Here is a 26,249-nt window from a genome sequence, read left to right on the forward strand (position 1 = left end):
TATACTTTCTTTACATACAGTTCTTCACTTTTGCTGCAAAACAGAATTTTGGGCACACAGCCAGACTACTAACACATTTCAATACCATTAATGTTTTTTTTTTTCCCCTCAGGAAACTCAAAATATTTGTTAATTCAACATATATAAAGATCATTTAACATGTGAAAATACAAGTACCAGAAAAATAAGCTGGCAGCAGCACTATTCCGAATTTTCAAACAAGTTTTATTCCCAACAATTCAGACTTTTTAAAAATTTCTTTAAATGTACACAGGGAACATGATTCTTTTTTATGCAAACAATAACTTACGCCCTGTCTCGACTACATTGAAGTATAACATCACTGCTGTTGGAGCTTTGCCGAGGGGGGCTGCTGGGCAGGAGCTGCAGGCAGTCGCCTCTGACCCTCGAGGAGTCTGCAGGCGGGCGGCCGGCTGAGAGATGGCTCTCAGAGGAGGTGAGAAGAATCCTTCCCTTCTAAGACAGCGGCGGCGGGCCCAGGCCGGGACCTTAGACGAGTGGCCCTTCCCCTCATGCCAGGCCTTCTCTGGTGCGATCACCAGCAGTCACGCACGTGACTTGGGCTTCTGGCATACACGACTCAGTCGTCCTTTCACCTAAGCACGAACGAGCGGCTTGAACCTGCCCAGCAACTGGAGTGAGGGCAACTCTTCCGTCCACTGTCTGCGGAAACCAACAGTAGCACCGCGACTGTCCCCAGCAAGCTGGGCCCGTTCCCAGGCCCCGCAGCACACCGTGCCCATCGCACACGAGGAAGGTGGAGCGAGGGAACTTGGTCCGCGGCAACCCACCCAAATCCCGGGAGCTTCCTTCTCTTGGAAAAGCAGAGCCCTCGGTGGCAGAGCCAACACTTCCTCCAGCAGACATCCCCCCGCAGCGTGGGTCTCCTCGCAGGAGGGGACTGGGGAGGGCACAGACGGAGATGACCTTGGATTACAAATGCAGCTGACTGGTTTCCGAGTTTCAGGGCTGAGGCCGGAACACCCGTGGCCTAGGGGATGGCGTCTCTCCAGATCCCCCCCGCCCCGCCCCCCCCAGAGGAGCCAAGATGCAGGGACGAGGGAAGTCGTGCTCTCCCAGCCCCTCCTGGCCGGTGTGCTGCTCCTATGCTGTCACCCCCTGTCCACCCTGGCAAGGACACACACATTCTGCTAGAAGAATCTCACCTGCAGCATGCATTCTGCTTTAAGCAGGAAGACCAAGATGGCGGTGGGTGTAGGAAAACCCAGGAAACAGCACTCAGTATTTCACATTCCTCCTCAAAATGCCAAGTGATGGGAAGAACTTGACAGAACGCAGGAATAAATGTGCTGTGATACCCACATGCAACACAACCAAGAACTGAGGGCAAATTCACAAGCCACGCCTCCTAACCTTGGACCACTTCCCTCTGTGGAAGCATCGGTGCTGCAGATCCAGAATCAGCCTTATACTTAAAACCGAGAGCTGTTCATTTCCAGCTCCTGGTGCCTACACTCTTGCGGATGTAGAAGGAACACCGGACAGGGAGAGAGCTTCCGGGCACACCGCTATTTTGCTGTGAGGCACCGAACGAGCCCCATACCCCCACTGACACGCTTACCCATTTTGGCAAGGGTTAATGAATGCCTGCCACTCCCTCAATTCCTAGAGCTGTGGTGCAGCTCACATGAGAATGACCTGTCAGATAACTTTCCAGAGCTTAACACACTAGATGAACGGAAGGTGGGGGGTGGGAAGCATTCCAGTTACGGGTAGCCTGCCCCAACACGCTCCCACACGCGCCTTCGTGGGTCCCCTCCAAGTGCCCATTTGGTCCAAATGATGACCCCCACCCCCACCCCCAGAGGCCAAAGCCCAGGGCCCAGCACTGCTGCTGGTACCAATGCCAACTCGGGATGAATGTCCTCCAGCCCAAGAAGCAGAAAATGTAACTGAGTTAGCAAAGGAAACAAAGAGGAACCCCTGAAGCTTCCTGTCCGATTGTGGCTTTCGGGGCATGAGCCACCGGCCCGCACCTGCAGAGTTAAACCCCTGGCAGGACATTGGGGGCAGGCACGTGAGGGGGTCCCTGCAGCTGCCCAGGTTGGCTGGCCGGGGGCACCATGGGACCGGAGGCTAACCTGTGGAAGCCTGGTCTCTGCTACTCCCACATGGGTAATGATGCAATGCACAGGTGTTCGCCCTTACCGTGCCCCTTCCCCATCCAGAAAAATCACCTACCACTTACAAGGACTGTGCAGTCTCAGGGATGGGAGTTGCCTGGGAAGGCAGGACAGCCTGGGGCGTGTGAAGTTCCCGGTGCAAAGCCTAGGTTGCAGCTAGCCCGGTGCGCCAGCACACAGGGGTGGCAGTGTAGGCTGGGCAGTGGGAGGGATCCGGGCCACTTCTGTTTCAGTTCACACATGGGGCACTGGCCCCAGGCCACCCCCACCCCAAACTGGGGCTGACTGGGAGCAGGTGAGCATGACCTAGAAAAGGCAGAGATTAATGGAGTCATTTCCTCGCCTGCCTGGGGCTCAGAGCTGAGGGAGTCGGAGGGCCAGAGAAGCCCGAGTCTGACCGCCTCAGTCAAAACTAAACACACACACTGCCTTCCAGCCAAGCCCCGACCTATAAAGCATGAAGCACAGATCCACCAGAGAGAAGAAATCCGGCAGGCAACATCTACGTCAGACATTCGTGTACCTTGGATTTGCTTTTTGACTTGTATCCCTAAGCAGGCGGTAAAACTTGCAGGGGTAATTTAGTTTTTCCAAGCACCTTATTTTGTCAAACAACTAGAAACAGTGAGATATCCAGCTTATCCAGAGAAGTCAGTGAGCAAAGGGCCTGCCCCGCCCTCCAGCAGCCAACAGGAAGCGTTCGGGGCTGGGAGCGGCTGGGATTGTTCCGAGGCATCTTCTACTTTGTCAGGTCACCCGGCTGAGGCAACCCAGGGCATCCTCGAACATACCACAGGTGCTGCTTCTTAAAGTGCAAAGAGACCCCAGAGGATTATGCAGCGTGTGGGCCTCCACCCCACGCCCAGGGTACCTTAGTGTCAGGCTTCTTCACTGCAGAGACCATGGCCCAGCCACGGGGAAGGGGGGGCAGCCAGTATCTGTAGCAGCCTTAGCAGGGTTGCTGTGTTTGGAGGGCGGAGGTGGGAACGAGAAGGGTTCTCAGGGGCCAGTGGAAAGGCCAGGAAGGGCGGGGGAAGGCCACGGGAGGAGGATGGTGTCAGGCAGGCACGATGCCCTCCTCACGACTCCACGGTCTTTGTACCTTGAGCTCCTCTGGGCTCTGACAGCCTGGGAGCGTGAAGGATGGCCCTACATGGCCCCAGCAGGCCACCGTACTTCAGAGTCCCCCACACACGGCCCACTTCCCAAATACCCCTGCTGGCGCAGTGGGAAAATGATTCAACACCAAACACACTGAACCAAGCCCCAAGTGCACCCTGGCACCCTCCAGCTGCCCCCACCCCAACCTCGCGCGCGCGCGCGCGCGCGCACGCAGCAGCAGCAGCGCTTCTGTAGCATTGTAGTGTGTTCCAAGGCAGACCAGTATCTATGCTGGTCCCCCCAGCTCTTCCCACCAAGGGCTCAAACTGTCTTCTTGGGGTGGTGGGGGGCATCTAGTGACAGGACGTAAGTGGGACCCCAACAGGCTCTCGGGCAACCACCCCCGGGCAGGCACCCCCGCTCTGCTGTCACCAAGACAGGGGTCCGCGTCCACCTGTCCGCCTCTCGGCAGAGGTGGGGAGAGTTAAATCTCGACGTCTGTAGTTTTCTTCCTTTTCTTTTTAAAAATCACTGGAGGGGGTCTTCCCATTTTTCTTCGTGTTCATTTTAAAGGGAACGTATCCCCAAAGCCTGTGAAGCGAGGAGGGGGTGCGTGGGGGGTGGAAGCGGCGACACCCTCTCTCAGTCCAGGCACGAAGCTACCCTCCCTCTGTTCTGATCTGTGCTCAGCACTGTACCTCGGGGTGGCAGAGCTGTGGGCTACATGTTCCCAAGTAGGCTGCTAGACAGGCTGCACGGGCAACGGGGGTGAGGTGCAGATACGGAAGGTGGGAAGCGGCAACAGACGGGAAGTGTTCTCTTTAGGGGCTGCCGGCCCCGCCCTGGGGCAGCCTGAAGCCCCAAATCTCCTCCTCCCCCCTGGCCAAAGCCCGTGCTCTGTCCAGTGGGCGGACGCCCTGAGGCTGGTGTGCGCAGACAGGTGGGGGAGGGGGTCCGGGGAGCAGTGAGCGTGTGGAGGGCCACAGGGTCGCTGCCTGGCTAGTTCAGTCCTCAAAAGGGTCCAAGTCAAAGGGCAGGGCCCCGGCTGTGGCCTGCAGCCAGCCCCAGGTCTGCAGTGCTGGGGCTCAGGGCACTGGACCGCCCAGCCTCTGGTGGACTGTTGGCTGGTGGTGCTACCGCTGAGATGTCGAGAAGGTGAGAGGAGAGAGGGGACACACTCCCCACCCCCGCCCCCAGCAGACCCGGTTTTGTTCAAGGCCAAACGCTACCCCGTCAAACAGAGAAGACCGTGTCTCCTTTCGCCCTGGGCCTCGGGGGCTCACAGCGTGTGTTCGGCTTGAAGCTGGGAGGGGAGCAGCGGCTGCATCGGGGACTGGGGGGTGGGCGGAGGCGACTGGGGCGGTGACGGCTGACTTGTGACAGGTGTGGAGGTGAGGAAGGGAACGGTGGAAGCCAGGGCAGAGGGGGAGCTGGGCGTGGCGCCGGGAGGCTCGCTGATGGGCCTGTTGTGGAAGAAGAAGGGGCACTGCTGGATGAAGAGCTCAATGATTGTCTGGTAGGTCCGTGTGGCCGTGAGGGCGTCCATGGTGCTGAAGTCGGGTCTCATCAAGGTGGGCCAGAAGCAGATGGACAGGTTCTCACTGGTCATGAGATTCACCTTGTTGTTGTGGCTGACTCTGTAGGCGACACCAAACTCAAGGTCAGAGCCCTGTAGCAGGCCTGATCGAGGATCTCGACCGCCTGTGCTCATGGTCACTGCCTCGCCAGCTGCTCTCCTGGCCCGCCCACCTGCAGCCCGAGAACAGAAAAGGCCCCAGCACAGCTCTCCAGGGCCCTGGCCTGCGAGTTGAGGCCCGAGCCCCTCCACGCCCCGTCCTCTGTTCCAGTGCCTCCACGCGGCTCTGAGGCCCAGCTCACGGGAGGCACCCCGCGCCCCCCCAGCCCCGTGGGTGGGCAGGATGCCTCAGGGACTCTCCCGCAGGCCCCCAAAGTGGGGCAATGCTCTGGCTGTACAGAGAAGAAGCGTGTGTATCCCAAGCCACGGTTCATAAGACACCACTTTGTCAGGAGAGGAACAGGTCTGGCTGGAAAACAAACCTACTGTGTGTGTGAGTAAATGCGGGAACCACGCAGCTAACTGGTTTCCTGACTGTGGCTCCCGCACTTGCTCGAGTGCAGTTCACTCTCTTACACCGCACACCTGTCTCAGCCCAGCGTGCTGTCACGCCAGTCAGGAAACATGAATCCTGGAGAAAGGACTTCGGGTGTGCGGGGGGCCACGCAGGCCTCTCTCACACAGAACCAGGACAGGAGCCCGAGGTGGAGGAGCCAGCAGCCCAGCAGGCCGAGGACGGAGCCTTGCTCAGCCGCATTCTACAGCCAACTGGCCCCGACTGGAGGTTTGCAAAGGAGGGAAGACCAAACAGCAAGCCCTGCAACGTACTTGTTCAGGTGAGAGATGACATATTTGAAGACTTCATGGTTTTCCTTCGGGAATCTCTTGAGTACCTCCTTAAGGGCGTGTAACTTTTGCTCACGGTCATTGATTTCTGAGGAGAGAGAAAACCAAGACAAGGCTGGTGGGCCTGGGGCTCAAAGCAGACACTGGTCCTGGGCAGTTGGTCAGACTGGTGGGTTGGCGGCCAGGGAAGAGTACGCTGTATACTCTACCTTCTCTGAGGGAAGCCCAACCCCACCTTCTCCCTGCAAGCCGGTGCCCAAGGCGGGCACACCTGGCAGTGGCATGGGGCTAGGGGTCAGGCCCACCTCCGCGTCCCAGGCCCCTGCTGAAGGGGAGCGCTGTACTCCTGGGGCTTCCTGGCCCCCCCTACCCGAGACTCCACGATCCAGAGAGAATCTACCATAAAGAACACCATTCTTTGCTCATCCGGTTGCCCCTGGAGACAGGCATCCCAATGCGGAAAGCCTGCCTGCTTCCTGACCAGACGGGTGAGCGCTGCCACCCACCCACGCCAACAGACGGTCTAGGGAGGGAGTTTGTCACAAGACCAGGGCTCTGTCCTTTTCCTGGAGTCACAGGGACCCTCCACATATCTCCCTATTGGAGGAGCCGATGGAAACAGTGGGGGAATTCTTATGTAGTTCATCAAAGGGACGACATATCCCCTTCCCCCACTACCGCCCAGAGTTTGCCCATCACGGAATCCTAATGTACTGAGAGGGAAAATAAGCTAACCCAAATGAAACGCTTAATCCATGCCAGGCCTGGTTCAGCGAGTCCTCACAATCCTACGAGGCTGGGGCTGTTATCACCCCACTTCAAGGATAAGGAATCTGAGGCCCAGAGAGGTTGTAGACATCAGCCTCTTGGTCTGGGAACCAAACCCTCTCCAGATGGCTTCAGAGTCTGAGTGAGGACCGCTGTGCTCCCTGGGGCCCTGGCTCCCCTTCCTGAGCAGACCTGGCCTGCCTTGTCTGGGAGAGCCGCCCTGGGCTAGTGGGACAAAAATGGTCCAGAGACCACTTGGAACCAGTTGGTCGAGAGATCTCTCTGAGCATGGGAAGATATCCCTGTGGCCACTTGCTGGAAATGAAGGCTATCTCTAGGACTCCAGGGCTCATAAAAATCACAGGAGGATCCCATGAAGAGATGGCAGCTCTCCCACAACTGATGGCTGTGGGGTAGGTGGACAGGGGGTTCATTAAGAAATATGATGGTTCCTAACTGGTCTGGGGACATGGGCTCCTTTAGGATAGATGAAAGCTCTGGACCCTCTCCCACAAATAAACTGTGTACAGCCCTGTCTACGATTCCTGGAGCTTCACAGACTCCCCAGACCCACTTATTCTTTAGGAAGCCTGCGGCCTCCTGGTTAAGAACTTCTGTAGGAGGTGACCTTCCCAGAGGGTCACCACAGTCTGGGAGCCTCAAGCTAGACTTAGAAGGACAGACGGAACATAAACGGCTGGTGGGGAGGTGTGGGGAGGTGCAGGGAGGAAGGGCTGTGCGGTGGTCTAGATCTCGTCTCTGAGACCAGCCAGCTGCGTGATCTCGGGGGAGCGACACGTCTGAGCGGCAGCCCCCCTGCCCATGCAAGAGGCTCATGACAGTGGCAACACCACACCATGAAATGAAGAGCTCACAGCCAGACACACAACAAGCACCTGGGAGCAAGTCTGAGTTTCAGGGAACCAGTGGAAGAGGCGGCCGCCAAGATGGCAGGCATGGAGCTGAGAGTGTTCGCTGGCAGGCTAATGAGCATGAAACTGGTGACTGTTCTGACTTGAGAGCATGGCTTGATAAAAACTGTTTTGGTAACATCTGTCTGTTAGAGGATGACTACAAACCCCCCCACAGAACTAGTTATGTGGCGCCATTATCAGTTTCATTTCTCTGAACCCAAGACTTACTGTAAGGGTTCAACTTCAAGGGCACACTTTTTGTCTGGCCTTGAGTTTCAAAATCCTTTACTGTTACGTTTCAATAAAAAGTTTACTTAAAAGAAGGAAACTGCTCAGGGTGGGGGCAGGGGTGGAGGGATGAACAACTGTCCTGGAAAACACGAGAAGCACGTGCATGCTGAGTCGCACTTAAAATAGCTGCGCCCTTCCAGACGGGGCTTCCAGAGGCCTCTTCTAGGCGCCTGCACGACAAGAACACAGCTGTGTACGAACGGCAGCACCTTCACGTAAGAGCCCAGCCTCACCCGTCCTCCTGGCTGCACGCAGGAAATGGGGCTGCTAATGGCACTGCCTGCCCGGGACGGCCCCTCTCCTTCCTATCCGCTGAGCAACAAGGACGGCTGCTCCGTCTCTCTCTTCCGGGCGGTGGGCCGGGGGGATTACAGAACCTGTTCGGACAGTGATTCAAGGGCCACCCTCAGGCACGCCAGCCTCTCTCCCCCTCCCGGTGTAGCACACCAGCAAGGTGCCTAACAAGGCCCTAGATGGAGGGGAGGGCGGCGAAGGGAACAACCGGAAGCCTCCCGGTGCAAAGCCCCATGAAGAACAAGGTCCACCTCGCGCACAGCCTCCTGACCTGACCTGTCCTTCTGTCTCGATGTTCCTCCAGCAAGCACACCACCACCAGCGTTGAGGGACCCACTCAAGCTGGCCGTCTTTTCACGGTAGTCACGCCACCAGTGACTTCTTACCTCTGGAGAGCGCAGGAATGTCGGCGGGGCGATTTCCCAGTTGCTGTTTGTGCCGTCCTCCCACCACCAGAGGGCAGGTGGGGCTGGTTTATCCCACATGCTGGCTGAGAAGACCCATTCAAGAGGCAACACCAAGGACACAGGCTGGTGAGCGGAAGGAGGGGTGGGCACCAAGCTGTGTCTCCAAGTCCAGCACTCCTGCTCCGGGCCACCTGCCTGCCGCCATGCGCAGAGCCCTCCCCAGCTTCAATGATCCCTTTGAAAGGGGCTCTATAGGGCTCAGTCCTCCTCAGCTAAACAACCATACTTTTTTTTTTTTTTTTTGCGGTACGCGGGCCTCTCACTGCCGTGGCCTCTCCCGTTGCGGAGCACAGGCTCCGGACGCACAGGCCCAGCGGCCATGGCTCATGGGCCCAGCCGCTCCGCGGCATGTGGGATCTTCCCGGACCGGGTCACAAACCCACGTCCCCTGCATCGGCAGGTGGACCCCCAACCACCGCGCCACCAGGGAAGCCCCCAAAACCACACTTCTAAAACCATGTGTCTGTCAACTGAGACATCAATACAGGTTCAGGAGAGGCATGTGAGGTCACCTGAATCAAGACGAAGTCTGGGGACTTCCCCGGTGGTCCAGTGGGTAGGGCTCCGTGCTCCCAATACAGGGGGCCTGGGTTCAATCCCTGGTCGGGGAACTAGATCCCGCATGCCGCAACTAAGAAGTCCGCTTGCTGCAACTAAGAGATCCTGCACGCCACAATGAAGATCCCGCGCGCTGCAGCACGAAGGCCTGGTACAGCCAAAATAACTAACTAGATAGACAGACAGATAGATAATTAAAAAAAAAAAAAGATGAAGTCTGGATACAGACCAGGGAACCTGGAACTGAGGTCCCAAGAACTTTGGAGCAAGAGGAGAGGACAGGAATTCCCTGGTGGCTCAGTGGTTAAGAATCCGCCTGCCAATGCAGGGAACACGGGTTTGAGCCCCGATCCGGGAAGATCCCACATGCCGCGGAGCGGCTGGGCCCGTGAGCCATGGCCGTTGAGCCTGCGCGTCCGGAGCCTGTGCTCTGCAACGGGAGAGGCCACAACAGTGAGGCCCGCGTACCACACACACACAAAAAGAATCCGCCTGCCAAGGCAGGGAACACGGGTTTGAGCCCTGGTCCAGGAAGATCCCACGTGCCACGGAGCAACTAAGCCCGTGCGCCACAACTGCTGAAGCCCGCGCGCCTAGAGCCCGGGCTCCACAACAAGAGAAGCCACTGCTATGAGAAGCACACGCAGCGCAATGAAGAGTAGCCCCCGTTCGCTGCAACTAGAGAAAGCCCACGTGCAGCAACGAAGACCCAACGCAGCCAAAAATAAATAAATTTAAAAAGAGGCGAGGATAGCCAGAGGCCACTGGGGACCTCAGAGGCTAGCTTGCTACACCCCTCACAGTATACAGAAAAACCAAGGCCCAAAGAGTAAGAATGCTGGTCCAAGGTCACACAAATTGGTGCCAGGGGCCCTAAGCCCAAACACTGTTCTTGCCCTGGCTGTGTCACTCTGCTGCCATCTCTGGTACCCAGGCTGTCAACCAGGCTCTAGGCTTGGATCTGCTACCGCTCAACGCAGTGCCTAGAGGCAAATCCCTGATGGGTTTTGACCACCTTGCACACCTGCACCCCCAGAAAAGGAAAACACCGGCGCAGGCCACAATCGCTCAGTGATGCATGCAGCTGCCAGCTGTCCTTCTGGTGGGAAATGACCCCAAGGCTGAACTCTCCCTCTGTTGGGCCCAGAACGGAAGTTTCAGGGTGTCCTTCTCCCGGAGGTACGACCTTGCAGTAACCTGTGCAATGTCTCCTACCCACCAGATGAAGGCAGGGACTGCACACGTGTCTGTCTGCTGCCATCTGTCCCTGTCCCACGCAGGGCCTGGCACATGCTAGGAGATGAGGAACACCCCCGTGCTCTTAAGCAGCTAACTGGACAGACAAGAGGAAGCAGGATCCCAGAATTAGCAACATCACAAGGCAGCATGTGAACAAGAGCCCAATGAGCAGCAAGACTGGCCCACCTGGCGACCTCGCCGGTCAGTCATTTATTAATCTCTAGCCCTGAGTTGTCTCATCTGCAGATGGAAAGGGTGAGACGATAAGCCAGCATCCTGAACCATCTGGGCTCATATATCCCTTTGATGATTTTTTGTTTGTTTGTTTTGCGGGGGGTGGGTGGGCCACACTGTGTGGCTTGTGGAATCTTATTTCCCTGACCAGGGATCGAACCCGGGCCCTTGGCAGTGAAAGTGTGGAGTCCTAACCACTGGACTGCCAGGGAACTCCCATCCCTTTGACAATCTGATGAAAGACCATGGTCTTCTCCGTAGACTTAAATGCGCACACAGAACTCACAAGCAGTTTATGGGGGCTAACGAGGCTCTGAGCCTCTGGACCAAGACAGAGGCAGCTCTAGGGCCTTTCTTGGCACAAAAGACATAGGACAGGGTGTGCGGGGACTGCTGGACCAGAGGGATTCCGGATAGGTGGTGGTGGGGTTTTGGGGGGGCTGTGAGAGGGAGAGAAGACGCGGGGCAAGAATAAATGATCCTGTTGCTTGAAGGCTGGGGTGAAACGTGAGGACGAGACAGAACGGGGAATTCAAGCCCCCTCTAGCTGCCTCCTGAAATCCTGGTCCTCTCTGAAGCCAAGCTCAGGTGCCGTCTCTTCCACGAGGCCTTCTACCTTCCTCTCCTTACCGCGTTTCTGCACTTCCAGCTCAGGTTGCTTCGCGCTGTCTGGCAGAGAACGTAAGTGAGCACCGGGGAGGGCAGGAGCCACGTCTCAGCACAGGTCACGCCCAGCTTGCCCTCCCTCGCAGTGTGGGCTGCGGCGGCTGCTATTCCTTTCTCAGTCTCCCACGTATCACCTTGAACGTGGTAGGAAAATGACTGGTGAACAGTCACGAAAACCTCCACTTGTAGGCAGAATTTCAGCCATGTTCAATATTGTGAAATCTTGGAGCTTACAAAACAATTTGATAGTGACCTTGCTATTCGTTGTGATGGGATCGGAAACCATTTCCAAGCCCTTAACACACACAGACACAACAGCTCTTAGGTATTACGTGGAAACAGCTGGTCAAGTTGACGTTGCCATGGAAACCCAGCCAGGCTGCGAACAGCTACTTTCGGGCCTGAGTCTTTGTCCCATCAGGCCCCTGAACACTACCTTCGGCGCTGCCTGCTTGGCGGCTCTGGCTCACACAGCCCCGCTCTTCACTCAACTGCTAAGGCCGTGAGAGGTGCCATGTCAGTGAGATACACTTCTCTCTACCAGGTTCAAGACTACGAGCTCCAGCTGACCAGCCTGGGGCACAGGAAACACACAATGGGAAGAGGAAGCGGAAAATCTCCACCCTTTTCCAGGCTGCAGTAGCAGCAAGAAGCTCCCTTCCTCAGCAGGGGCAGGCGGCGGAAGCTGCTGTAGGAAGGCAGCTGGTTCCCTATCAGTAACACCTTCCTCTCCTGCTCCCTGTGACCCTCTCCAAACAAAAAGACGCTATGTCAGCAATTCCCGCAGAAACAATGGGATTCTTTCTGCGGGCTGCCAGGACTCTACAAGCCTCTAGATGGTGCCACGTCAAGACAAACGCTGTCCGGAATCTCTGGGCTTCCAGCAAGCTGGGTACCAGCCCACACCTTCTCTTCCCAACTTCTGCCCAGAGACAAGCTTAGCTTACATGGAAGGAAAGCTGGCTCTGGATGGAGATTTCCCATGTGTCTCACATCTGAGCCAGCCTGGAGCCTGCTAGGGAAGTGACTGCTGGGAGGACCTCTATCTTTGGATGGTAGGACCAGAGCAGAAGGTGGCACCTGTCCCCACCCCCTAAGTCATCTGGAGAAACCCAGACTCCTGTCCTGAGACGGTAGATGGGAAAGAAGGCCAAGGAACCCTATGACAGTCCCAGAAGCTGCCAGTGCTTCTACCCACCCCTGTGGGCTTGGATAAGATTGGGGATGCGAACAATCTCAATCAGCTAAGACGGTGTGTGTAAAATATGGTGGTGAAGGCGGCACCTGGACTGTGGAAACAAACATCACAGGAAAGGCAGGCCACAGAACAGTGACTCTGGGGGCTCTGCAGCACTGACAGCAGTCAGGTTCTGACAGGGACACCCCTCCATAGTTGGGCTTCTGTCAGCACCTCTATTTCCCGAAGCCACTAAGAGTCCATGACCCACATCTTAAAAGTCCTGCGAATTTGTGACAGCCCCCAGAATTCTGCCCACACCATCAGCCTTGTGAGTAACTCGTGTTTGCTTAAAACTCCCTCTTTTGAGTTGGGCAGTGGCAAGATAAGACTAATGTGCTGGGGTCCCAGGAACACGGCTCCCTTTCCACTTCCCCACCCCCTTGGTCGCTGGCAAAGACACTCCGTTCTGTAGCTGCACAGCAGCGGCTGCTTCTGGGGTCTTGGCCCACCCCACCAGAGGTACAAAGTGGAAGGCTGCCTTTGGCTAAAAAAGTTCAGAAATGCCACCCCGTGGAAAGCTTGGAGAGGTCAGGCCCCCCACCTAGAGCACTACATGAAGTCCAGGAAAGGCTGCCCAGTGGGAAGGTTCCCACATGGTGGACAAATGCCTCTGGAGAGAGGCAAGCCAGGGCAGAAACAGCTCTCGGGGCAGGCAGGATGGCGTGCAAGGCGACCATTAAAACCAGAGATGCTAACTTGCTGCAGCCTCAAGTGATCATCTGGTCAGGGCCATCGGAGCTGTCCCCTTCCCTCAAGAGGATGGCTTCCTCAGAGGCTATCTGGCTCTGCACCACACGGTAATTTCCTTCTAAGAGAGCTGGGAGAAGAGGGGTGAGCGAGAGGAGGGCAAAGGAAAGTAATACACCTACCACTTAACAGGTCTGTGACACAGCCTTGCCTCCAGACCTCTCTGAATCTCATTTAATAAATACGAGGAGGGATGGTAACAGAGGTAACTAAGGGTCAGGGAAGGTCACGCTGGCCATGCACACACTGTGAACAAGCAGCGGAGCAGAGGTTTGCCCCAAGTCCGACATCAAAACCAGGCTCTCAGCTCACGAGTTCTGGGGCCATGTGCAACTTTCTTGACAGAACCCTCAGAGAAGCACCTCAGGTCAACCAAGGCAGGGGCCTAATGTGTCAGCCCCTTCGGCGCCACCTTGCTAGTTCCCTTTCCTTACGTCCTTCACATCTCAGTTCCAAGAGTCCAAATGTCAGCTCTCTGAGGGCAGGACCCATTCTTAAGGTGCTGCACCCCCTCCCTCAATTTGCCCAACACAGAGTCCGCCTGGGGCGCTGCCAGGGGCCCACAAGCTACACACGGTTGCCACTACTCACTGTGCGCCTCCACCAGATCGATCTGCATGTTGTATGGGACCAGGGGGTCTGGCAGTTCTGAGAAAAAGCTCTTCATGGCCCCTGCCACAGTGTTCACTGTAAAGTCCTTCTCTGCCAAATCCAGGTTGTGATCTGAAAGGAAGTTGGGAGAGTGAGGCCAGATCAATGTAAGCTGGGCAGAAGCAAGGAACACTCAGCGCTGGGGATAAGCAGAGAAACGGGGACCCAGGGACGCTGCCCAGGGCAGGCCTGGAGCCTGGGTAGGGACTCAGGATCATCACAGACTGGACAGAAGGTGGCACCCCTGGGTGCTGCTAAAGAAGAAGAAAAGAGAGTTCTGAGATTCACAGACAGAGGCTGACACCCAACCTTCCAAGGTCAGCCTTTGAGTAGAGGAGCTGCACCCCCCATTCTGTGCCATCCAGCTCCCCTTGTTTGGCCTGGATGTGCTGCTACCTTTTCCTTACACCCTCGCACTCAGGGAAAACAGGAGGAGGCTTTCCCAAAAGGCCAGCTCCCTTTTCCTGGAAGGTTACAAAAACGCTACCAACAACCGGGCTGCCATCTCCGTCCCTGCTCCTGTGGTGATCGGGCAGCGAGGCTCATCTTCCCCTTGCTGGTCCCTTCCAGCTTATGATACCTCTGACCTCTGTGTCTCTAGTTTTTCTTTACATACTTTACTGCATTTCTGATCGTACAAATCATCTGCTGATAGATATCAGCTGTTTCTATCTGGGGTTGTGTGTAACCCATGTCACAGATTCTGGCATATAATCGAGTATATACCCAAGGGTGGCTTTACCCTCACTCTGACCTCATGCTTCCTACCCTGCAAGACTAACGCACATCTTCCTTCTCTCCTGGGTCACCTTCTCCCGCTGCCAGCCAGCAGAGACTGCCTGTGGTGTTACGAAGTGCTATGGGCCCCTGGGTGCTGGGGTGGGGCGCCTGCTCCCAGCGCACAGGCTTAGCTGCTGGCTCCTGCAGGCCCGCACAGGCTGCCTGGTTGGCCTCCTGAGCCCAGTCACATGCTAAGCTGGACCTGCTTTGATCCCCAGCTTCCCTTCCTCTTTGGTCAGTCACATCTGTGAGTTTTTACTGCTTTGGCTCATTTGCTTCTGGCACTGGTGGGTGTTCAGTTCTAAGAGTTACAGTTTGGCTGTTGGGTTAGGGTGGAATAGATTTGGCCATCTGGCTCTAGGCCTCTCAGACCTGATCTAGCTTAGGAGACAGAAGTTCCGGCCAAGAGCCAGTCTAACTCATGAGAGTTCAGCTTTGGGAGTCTGGGGCCCAAGGCTCAGCTCATCACAAAAGGCTCCCCTTGCTTCGTTTCTCTCCTGCAGGGACTCTGTGAGGAGGGTACTCCTGTGGCCCTGGCAAAAGGGGATTGTCATCTCAGCCCAACCTTTACATCATGTGCCTGAGATTCACCCCTGCACAGCCCAGTCCAAGGGAAGCAAGGCCCTTTCCTGGTGAGCGAGGCGCGGGCCGGGGCGGGCCGGAACAGTGCCTGGATGGTGGGGTGCGGGAGCAGCCCAGCTGAAGCAGGTTTGGCGGGGATGACACTTCTGTTTGCTGACAGGGGCCAAAACCCTTTCTCCGTGTCAGTCACCCAGCCAGCACCCCTTGGCTTTGGGGCTGTGTGGCAGGAGCGCCCCCGAGGGGCTCCGCTGGCAGTCCGGCTGTTGCATCTGCCCTTACTGGCCTCCGGTGCTCGGCTGGGCTGTGGCCTTACCTTGGTCAAACTGCCTTTGCAGACTCTCCATCTCTGACTTGTTCCCGCTGACCCGGTAGATGCCTTCAGTGCTCAGTCCTGAGAAGAAACAAGCAGGTGTCTTAGGAGCAGGAAGTGGAGAGCAGAGAACGAGGAGGACTGCACTTGAGGAAAGAAGGGGAGAGTCCATGAGGCACCCACTGGGAGACAGGAACAGGGCTGAAGCACTCTTGACTTACCTAGATGCTTCAACCCACTTTTGCCCATTTTCTTTTTCACTTAAAAATGTAAAAATATTTGCTTTTTGTAAAAATTAAAATGATACAGAAGCACATCAGACAAAGATATCTTTTGTCCACATTTTGATGTATACTCTGGAATCTGAGTGTTTTTTTTTAACAAAATGGAGAGAACACTGTTTTAACCCACCCATTTCATTTACAAAGTAGGTTGTGAACGTAAATCATTAACTGTTTTTTTACAACATGATTTTAAAGACATCAAAATACACAGTAACTTAAAAACAATCCACTGTTAATCATTTAGGTTTTTCCAAGTTTTCACTGTTAGGAATAACCCACAATTATGTTTTCTGATAGCTAGTTAAGTTTAAAAGATTCTTGGGCCATGTGTATTTCTTACTCTGTGAATTTCCTATTCGTGTTCTTGTTCATTTTCCTATAGCAGTGGTTCTTCTCATTTTGTACTTGAATATTAAGGAACTGACTATGTTAATGTTATACATCTTTATGTTTTTTCCCTTTTGTTATCTGTTTTCTAATTTTGTGTACTGAATTTTTTGGAAGTACATAATTCAAAAATTTTAGGTTTTCAAGAACCATCAATTTCTTTATGATGTCTTCATTTGTTTTTATGGTTAGAGAGGATTTTCCTGTTCCTAGATCAGATATTCTCTATTTCTTCTATTTCTTCCTTCTTGTTCTTTTACAACTTTTTTTTTTACATTTAACTCTGCGATTCTTTTGGAATTTACTTGGTGTACAGTGTTAGGTAAGGAAAAAAGCAATGCTAAAATTCAATTAAATAATAACATGGGAGGATATAAAGTACCAAGTGAGAGAATGACTCCCTCCACCCTTCACTCCCCGCCCCTTGGCACAGGAAGCACTGCGCAGCTTGCAGTGGACTCCAAGCACTGTCTCTCAACTTGGTTCTCCTCCTCTCCAGGAAGGAAAGTCCACTGTTGCGCCCCTAAGACCATGGGTCTAAAGGACAATGACGTCACTGTGAAAACCAAGATGGGATCTCATGGCCAAGCCAACCCTGGTTCCCTCCTGAAGATCACGGTTTTGAGCAACTCTGACCAGCTGAAGGGGCAGAGGAAGCACCCTGGAGCCACCATGAACACCAGAAGGCAGTGCGGACAGTGGAGAGAGGACGAGGCCCTGAAGTCCATTAGGAGGCTCTTGAGAGCCAAGTGTCTCAACGTCAGTTATCACCTAATTGATGCCTCTGGAGAGGCACCCATCAGGCGAGATAAACGCAGTCGGCCTGTTTCTGGAGCCCCGGATTGGTGGCAGGTGAACTGTGAAGAACATCAAAGCAGAAGCCATCAATTCCCTATAGGCTAAAAGCTGTCAACTGCACATGGGCCCTTTCACCCCAGAGAAAAGGGGGTCAACAGACCAGCCTCAAGGACGCCCTACCGTGCAATGCCTAGCTACGAAGGAGCTGCGCCATCACTGTCCTCGGCACAGGAAGTGCAGACACTATCCAAACTCGAGGCCCTGGACACACCCCAGCCCAGTGGTGACCTTTCCCACTGCCCTCCCTTCTGGAGTTAATATTTCCTGCATGGTCACCATGTTGTGCACTGGGCTACATGCTTTCCCACATCCACCACTCATTTATTAGATGAATGATGATGCCATCGAATCTTCAACCCCTTACGGTGGGGCAACTGGATGGAGAGAGAATACAGATGAGAAAAGGGAGATTCAGAAAGGTGAAGTCCTCACCCTAAACCGCATAGCTGGTAAGAGGCAGAGTGGTCTAAGTCCAGGGCCTCTGCTACTCTTCTGCCTCCACACTGTTCCAGAAGATGCTTGACATTCATCCACCATCAGGCTGGGGTCCAGACCACAGTCTCCCCCCTGACCAATCCCCTCAAAGAAACACCACATTTGAGTGAAACCCACTGGCCCTCAGTACCCTGGGGAGCCAATCTTGAGACGGTCCATCCCCTCTATTGCTGTCAACCTCCAGAAGTTAGAGGTCAGGATGGCCCCTGTTCACCATCCCTAGTTAGTAATTTTACAATGGTCTCTTTCCTCAGTGACTTTTCTAAACTATTCTCAGACACATTTAAACTTTCTACCTATTTCACATCTCGGGTAACACGTCACATGGTTACACATGAAATCACCCACGTTTTGACAAGCCCTGGGTATGTGTCAACAGGTTCAAATCTTCACGCCCTAGGTTTAAAAAAATCACTACACTTTTCTCTTTACCTGAATATCAGCCCTCTCTAATACAAAGAAAACAATGATACAAACGGCAGGAGCTTAAAAAGTCCTCGATGAAGTAGCAATGTCCACAGTTCCTGAGCCCCAGGGTGGAGAGGCACTCTCTGACCTGGAGAAGATCCTGACAGCCTCAGGCCATTCACCATCTTCTGGCAACCCTGACCTTCAGCGCGGACAGAGAAGCCCTCTGCATTGTCTCCTAATGGCCACCTGCCCTGGTATCACAGGGCAGAAAACAAACTGCAAGTTAGCTATCGGGAAATCATCGGAGGCGCGGGCCTGCTGAGACCTCACTAGATGGATGATCACAAAAATGGAAGCATCTGAACCACAAGGCTGGCTCCACAGCATCGATTAATCATCAACTTAGTATTTCCTGTAATCTGGACACGTGTTTATATTACGAAATCCCACTTTAAAATAGCAATTCTGCCACCGCTCTACACAACAACATGGCATAATTTAGGAAAGGTATCATCTGCTTGGCCAGTACAATTTTTCACAACTATTAATTAGACAACAATTAAATAAAAACAAAAGTCTGAGAGCAGACTTCAAACTGCAGGCTGCTCGGGAAACAGAGCTAGCAACACAGGTGAGAACCAGGATGGCTGACAGAGCAAGGGCAGCTTTGCCAAGGAGCCCGGGACCGGAGCAGGGAAAGGGCTGGGGGCCTGGAGCAGGCCCCTAGGCAGAGACGCTGGATACAAGGGGTGTGCATCCTGGGACCCACAGACCCACACAGAAACACTCAGGGGCTGACTCTGGCTCACCCCTGCCAGCAGAAAGCAGTACCCCCCAGCCACAAGATCTGCTCCATGGCTAGAGGCCCCACTGAGAAAGCTTCACTCTTAAACTATGAGGCATCTCTACATACCAGAAATCTCCAAAGACCCATTACCATAGCAGAATCTCGGCAATAGGTCTTTTTTTTTTTTTACAGAGCCCTACTGATTTCTTTGGGAATCTTTTAATCTTTGGGAATAGAACAAGAGAAACAAGTTAACATGTGGGAATAGAACAAGAGACAGTTCAGAACAGCCAAGGCCGCTACCTTCAAAAATCTAAACAATTTCTATGTAGAACAGTCTTGTTCCGACGGCTCTAGAGAACAGAGCTATGACTAGACTGGGAATGACAGGAAGGCAAATATTCTCTCAATATATAAAATAATAGTAGCTACAGCTGTCACTCATTATAAAGGGCCAGAGTTTTTGAACTCCCTTCTCACTGGATAGCCATCTGTCTCGGACGCTGTTTAAAAAGATTAATACCTGGTCGAAGAAGACAGCTAATAACACCAGTAATAAACCATTTACTGAATGCTTACTATGTGTGAGGCACATAATGCTAAGTCCTTACCGTGCATTTCTACATCCGTTCTCACAATAGCTCCTTCAGAGATTGTTACTAATCTCATTTTACAGATGGGAATGCAGAGGCTAAGAGGTAACGTAACATGCGCGAGGTCAGAGAGCTAGTGAATTGCAATCTGAACCCCATCTGCTTCCAGAGCCTGTGTTCTTCTACTACTGCGTTTTAAATCACCAGTTTTCAAACTTGAGCGTGCAGCAGAATCACCTGGAGGGCTGGTTATAATATAGCTTACGGGGCTGCAACTGTAGGGTTTCTGATTCTGTTGGTTGGGAGTGGGCCCCAAAAATCTGCATTTCCAACACATTCCCAGGTGACACTGATGCGGCTGGTCCAGGAGCCATACTGTGAGAACCGCCACCACTCTAGAAGACGGTCCAGGCCTCTAAGGTCCCTCTGACTCTTAAGATCTATGATGCAATAAAATGGGGGGGGGCAATACACAAGGAAAAATAAATACCAGATACTTCAGGAACAAAGCATCTCCAAAAAGTATTAAAACTGGTGCTTTTTATTTGTTAGCAAGCCTCTGCACATTATTTAAACCACGGCCACGTGTGATTTTTCAAAAGGACATTAAAAAATAGAAAAGCAAAGAGGCCTTATTTTTTCTTTCAATAAATATTTACTGGGCTTCCCTGGTGGCGCAGTGGTTAAGAATCCACCTGCCAACGCAGGGGACACGGGTTCGAGCCCTGGTCTGGGAAGATCCCACATGCCGCACAACAACTAGCCCGTGTGCCACAACTACTGAGCCTGCGCTCTAGAGCCCACGAACCATAACTACTGAAGCCCGCATGCCTAGAGCCTGTGCTCCGCAACAAGAGAAGCCACCGCAATGAGAAGCCCGCACACCGCAACGAAGAGTAGCCCCCGCTCGCCGCAACTAGAGAAAGCCCGTGCGCAGCAACAAAGACCTAACGCGGCCAAAAATAAAAATAAATACAATACAATAAAATAAATAAATTAAAAAAAAAATTTACTGAGCACCCAACATGACAGATAAGATCCTTCACAGAGCTTTCAGCTGTGGTCTTCCTCAAAACTATTTTGGTGACAGAAGGCTAGATGACCCAGCAATGCCAGCCACGAGGCGTCCCCTATGGGCTAAGAACTGGCATATTTTACCCTTGACTTCCCCATCACAGTGTCCGAGAGATGCCTGTGGCACCTGCCACACCAGGGGCCCCAGGAGAATGGACAGGTGACCTGCAGGAGCTTGGAAACCGAGAGGAGAACCACCTTCTGCTCTGGTACACGTCTGATTTTCTGAAACGTCCAAAAAAGTTTTTATTCCTGGATCCCAAGCACCGCTTCTCCGCACCGGCATTCTTGGCCTGAAGTCTTTCCGTAGTCTGCCCCGGCCAGGCTTCGCCCCTGCTCGGTCACACCAGGACTCAGTTCCTCCTAAGTTTCCTTTCTAGCAACAAATCAATACTTCCTCCAAGACAAACTCTGACTTGTTTATTTTTCACTTTCTATATTTAGATATAAAACTCAGCACTTTAGTCCTTAAAATTTTTTTAAATTGGTGCTGCCAGTGCTGTAAAACACCCCACATCAGACAGGCTTTAACTACTAAACTACTTCTGTCAACTTTTAAGGAAATGCATCTAATAGGCCATTCTCCTTCTTTCCTGTATCCCAGAGGTAAGTCTCAGGCAGGCTAAGTTTCAAGGCCAGAGGGGTGCTGAGAACTCTGGGAGAAAAGGAAACCCCGTCGAGCATGAAGTCCAAGTTGTCTTGAAGGGGGCCGACCTCTCTGGGTCAAATGCCAACAGTGACACTGCACTCTGTCTCCTCCTGAGGGTCACACTGCAGCACCCCCGCCACGACGGAAGGTGAAAGGGCTGGGGTGTGGCTGAGCGTTTAGCGTGGAATCACAAGCCACTTACTGGCTCTAAGATCCTGGGCGATAGCGCTTCCTTTCCTTTTCTGCACAACACAGAACGGTCCCCACCGTACGCCCTGTTGGGGTGCACTGAACGAGGTCACAGCACAGGGCTAAGGGAGCAGCTATTATCCTAACGATCTCGGTGTAAAGCGAGCTGCCAAGTGGAGGAGCACCTGAATTTTGCTGTCAGGGAGATCCGGGTTCGGATCCTGACTCTAACTTCTGCACATCTGACTCTACAGCGGATCAACCCCCACCTTCTTAGACTACTGCAAGGAACAAACGAGATAACCTGCGTAAAGCCCACAGCATAATGCCCTCCCCCCTGCCCTTTCTCAACATTTTAACAAGCTTCAACAGCAGCGCCTCCCTGTAGGCATGGCCTGTTCTGAGGGCTCGGCCAAAACAGGCCAGTTGGCAGAAAAATATTAAAAACACACACAGGCTTTGACACCAAAGTGACCTCAGTTTTGATCCTGGCTCTGTCTTACAGCTGCTGGGTGGCTGAGGACAAATCACTCCACCTCTCAAAGCCTTGGTTCCTCAACAAATACGGGTTGTTTATTAATGACTATCAAGATGCTGTGAATACTGAGAATACACATATGAAAGCAAGTAATACAAATGGCTGGCACACTGAAATAATAATGATCATAATAAAACAATAATAATAACAGTTAACTTTTGCTGAGGGCTTACTATGTGCCAGGCACTTTCCTAAGCTCTGCACTAGAATTATCATAGTGAATCCACCCAATAATTCCCTGAGGTAAATATTATTATTTTTATTCCCATTTTACAGAGAGCAAATAGAGGCTCAGAGAGGCTAAGCCCAAGGCCACAGAGCTGTGTGTACATGGTGGGGGGAGCAGGCTCTGAACTGGCTCACTCGAGTCTCTGTCTTGGATGACTGTGCACTTATTTTTATTTATTTTTTCACATCTTTATTGGAGTATAATTGCTTTACAATGGTGTGTTAGTTTCTACTGCGCGACGAAGTGAATCAGCCATATGCATACATATATCCCCATATCCCCTCCCTCCCACCTTGACTGTGCATTTACAGCATCATGCTACTCCCTCCAATGTTAATTCCCTGTTCCCTTATCCTTTAAATATTACATGTAGGCTTTATCCTATAAATGCCAGATTCATTACGGGTTAGAAGGATTTTCCATTCCTCCCTTGTTTACTTATACGCATTCATGTCTTCATTCACACCCCACTCAGTGTTCTCATCTGTCAGTTGGAGGATAAGCAGGGAGAGCCAGAGAAAAAATGCTGCCTCCTCTCTCGACAGACAGCAGCCAATGGACAGTGTCCGTGCTTTATTCCTATGATGAAGTTCTACTATTGATAACCGGAAAGAATCCCCACTAGATCTCCCTGTTGCCTTCCTGTGTTGGATGTGCTTGGAATGATTTTCTGGCTCTTCTATTACTTGAACACTAGGGTCACTCTGGCCCCTCCAGTGCCCCTTTGTTAGCTGTCTTCCCTTGGTAATTCCCTCGCCAATCAAGATCTGTTTCTGGCAGTGCCAGACCTCCTTTCTCCCCATGACAGAATGACACTAGCACTCTATTATGACTGCCTGACCGGGTGCTGGCCCCACAGCTAGGCATTGTGGCTTTATAAATTTCCAACGCCATTGCATGTACACACAGCCACGTCATAAATCTCAAGGCTGAGGAGGAAGGGAGAGAAGAGATCTGAAAGGGAAGAGAAGAAAATATCACACCAAGTCTGGGGCATCATATGGCTCCAGCATCTGGCTGATCCTTTATAAGCTACCCATGTATTTACTGTCATCAACTGTGAAAGAGGGCTTCTGGACCCTGCTCTGAGCCATATGAGGGGCTCTGTTTTTTTCCTGACTTTCAAGGAAACGCATAGCCCAATATATGTGTTTAAGAAAACCACTATGACAAAGTGAACCTTAGGCCAGCCCAGAGTTAATACTGCTCTTTCTGGGCAGCACGGGATGGAGAGGAGAGGAGTGTGACCTATAACTGAGGTGAGCAGACTGTACTCTGCAAAGCAGCAATGAATGTTCAAAGCCAAGAGCAGCTGGGAGACCCTACTGCCAAGAATGTGGGCGTCCTTCGGGCTCCAAGTGTGACTTCGCCAGCACACTCAAGCCCAGTGGCGCGGGGGTGATGGCAGTGTGACTCGGAGGTGAGCTAGTGCCACTGCAATGGGGGGGGGTCCTCACTGACTAAACAAAGAGCCACCAACAAAGAAACAGTCAAACGAACACACAGGTACAACCCCCCCCATGCATACAATCCAACTTCCCTTCCACAGCAGGCCCCCAAGTAAAGCCCCTTGAGGTCACAGGCAGATTCCTCTCGAGCATTAATGAGGGCAGAGGTTAACTTCTTTCCGGTTCCTCATTCCCAATGAACCACGAAAGGTTCTGTGATGTCACCAATCACAGCCCAGTGTCCCTCCTTTCCTGGCCTCTCTTTCCTCACTAAGAAAGTACACTTCCATAGGTTAGAAGGCTGTTAACACTCTGGCATTAAATCTGATCGTGGTTACTCTGCATCTAGGATACAATACGAAGTTGTCCACATGTGGCCGGGGTGGCCTGCATCACCACCTGATCCTGCTACCCTCTCCCAACCCACTTCACTCCAATCACGCTGGCCTTTCAGAGTCTCGAAGCGTGAGCCCCTCCTGCCTCCGAGCCTTCCTATAGGTTGTTCCTTCTACTTCTACCTCCATCTTTTTGGCTGGCTGAACATTGCTCCCTCAGAAGTCTCCACTGACGCCCAGGTCTAAATTGAGTCAGTTATGATAATAAAAACTGCTTACATTTATGCAGTCCTCGTATTTTGGGCCAGGCACAGTGATGAGCATTTTACATGCATTATCTCCGAAACCCTCACGACAGCCCTACGTGTTGTATGTTACCATTAGGACTATTCCCATACAGACTCCAAAGCCTGTGTCTAACCACCGCCCTACACTTTCTCTGTATAGCAGTGGCCAAAACCTGAAAGTTACTGTACAGCTGTGTGATTATTCACCGCATGCTGGTCCTCCAAGGAGAGAACAGGCATGTTTTCTGATTACCGTTCTATGTACTTGGATTTGGCACAGTAACTCGTGCCTGGAGAAGGCATTCAGTTAACTATCCACAGAAAGGAGGGAAGGAGGAACACATGCCTGAAAATAAAAGTGCAGTTTCTCTGGCTGAAGAGAGGAAGGAAGCGGACTGAAGTAGTTTGTTCTCAACCACCCTCGTGCCTCAGGGTGGCAGGCCTCCACCCTGCCCACAGAATACGGGAGAGAGAAGGCCTCAGGCCTGGCCAGCACAGAAAAGGTGCTTCCTACGCAAGCGCACCCAACTCCTACCTTCCTTTATGGACTTGGTTTCCCTGCCTCCGCTACTCCCTAGAGAAGTCATGGGGACTGAGTGAATTCCTGATCTCACCAGGGCAAGCCATCTGCTGTTCTACGTGTGGTCGGTCTCTAGATCTGGCCTGCTCACTTTTCCAGAGCAGGGCAACAGCTTTGCTTTGCCTGGGATCCCCCACAAGAGGGTTGCACCCTTTCCCAGAAGCTGGACAGACACACACACACGCACATGCCCCCCATGAGGGAGAGGGAGGGAGACAGCGAGGGCCCTCAGTCGAGAGCGGGTGCTGCTCCCCAGGGCTGCTGTGACAGGACAGCCTGCTGCACTGCCTGTCGGGGCAAAAACAGTCTCATCTCCTCTCTGCCAGCGAAGGGCAGAGCGGCCTGTCCACCAAAGCTCACTGCTGTGGAGAGGGAAAGTGCAGCGTAACAGGCAGGCAAGGCAGGCCTGTTGGAACTGTCTTGGGGATTTGGGCTTCCACCCAGATGATTTCTGTCTTGGATGGAAGGGCGGGATTACTCTGTGAAACAGGCTTTACTTCGCTTTGGCTGCTGGGCTCTCCAGGCAGCTTGCCAGGGCATGCTGTTCCGATCAGGGCACTGGGTCCCAGGGAAATCTGCTAGCACTGCCGAGTCACAAGCTACAGGAACGCTGCTTATCTGAAAGAGCCTGAAGTGGAGCTGACTGCCTGCTTTTATGGCAAGAAGGCATTTTTGGAATGCAAATGACTTGTGTTTAACTTATAAGCAAGCAGAATACAGGAGGGTGGTGAGAAATGGGCACATGGGAAGTAGTCAAAAAATGTGGAGAAAGCTTTGTTTTAAAACTATTTGGATAACGAGAAAGCAACTAGCTAACCTAGAATTATAGGGGGAGGGAGAGATTAAGTAACACAGAACCCCCATAAAATCACAGCATATGAAACCACATACCTCATATTTTAGCACTTTACCATCAATTCAGAGCAGCATAAGTATGGCAGCTACTCACATAAAGCCCGTTGGTATATTTGAGCTGTAACTAACTGCACCTGCTAAACTATTATAGTGATAGGTGGGGGTATCTCTACTGAAATTAGATGCCTTTTTTGAAAGACAGAATCACAGAGTTCTAAGCTGACTGCAGGGAAATAACTGTCTAGATTTAACAGCTCTAGTCCCACCAATTCCCTTCCATGATAACTGTAGAGAGTGGCTATGATAAATGAGGATGGAAATATGGAGGCTTTTTTAGGGCAGTCCCAAGTGGGAAGGAACTTGGTAAAGTTCTGAATCGTTTCAGTCTGATGCTACAAAGCTCACAGCTTCACCAGCCTGAAGCACAGAAGAAAGGGCCGGAATGTGGGTCCTTTCCATTCTGATGGCTGTGAGTGGCCTCTGCCCAAAGAACTCCAGGATTTGTTCCCTCTCTTATAAAAAGGGATTAGTGCTACTTTGAGATTAATGCTGTCCTCTAAGTCACGGGAGAGTAGCTTAGAAAGCAGGTAGGATGCTCTAGGAAGAAAAGGCCCTGCAGGAGCACCGCCCTCCCGGCATGACAAGAGGCACACCGGCCCAGCGTTGGGCTCTTCCTGCGGCTCCTTCCCAGCCTCAGAGGCCACTGGCCAATTCAGCCCTAGGTGTCCAGAGGGGCTAAGGAAGCCCACTGGCAAGGTTTTAGACGCAGGAGCCCTGGAGGGAGGGCAGGGACAGCGTGGTATAAAGGAAATATATATTTG

General features: G+C 52.7%; 1 protein-coding gene across 3 annotated transcripts in view; it reads right to left on the bottom strand.

Moving 5' to 3' along the window:
• Positions 1-209: 209 nt before the first annotated feature.
• Positions 210-26,249, bottom strand: part of ARHGAP35 (Rho GTPase activating protein 35) — a 121,160-nt gene continuing 95,120 nt past the window's right edge. The window contains exons 5-8 of one of the 3 annotated variants that reach the window (XM_060132447.1): positions 15,433-15,510; positions 13,698-13,829; positions 5,671-5,776; positions 210-4,903 (exon numbers count right to left, since the gene is read on the bottom strand). In XM_060132447.1, coding sequence (XP_059988430.1) covers positions 4,546-4,903; positions 5,671-5,776; positions 13,698-13,829; positions 15,433-15,510 — 674 coding nt within the window. In that variant the 3' untranslated portion in view covers positions 210-4,545. Of the gene's footprint in view, positions 4,904-5,670; positions 5,777-10,766; positions 11,123-13,697; positions 13,830-15,432; positions 15,511-19,436; positions 19,685-26,249 lie in introns of those variants that run through there. The other 2 variants (XM_060132448.1, XM_060132449.1) reach the window with 2 other exon arrangements.

This window comes from Lagenorhynchus albirostris, chromosome 19 (genome assembly GCF_949774975.1).
Source record: "Lagenorhynchus albirostris chromosome 19, mLagAlb1.1, whole genome shotgun sequence".
Lineage (NCBI taxonomy): Eukaryota > Metazoa > Chordata > Mammalia > Artiodactyla > Delphinidae > Lagenorhynchus > Lagenorhynchus albirostris.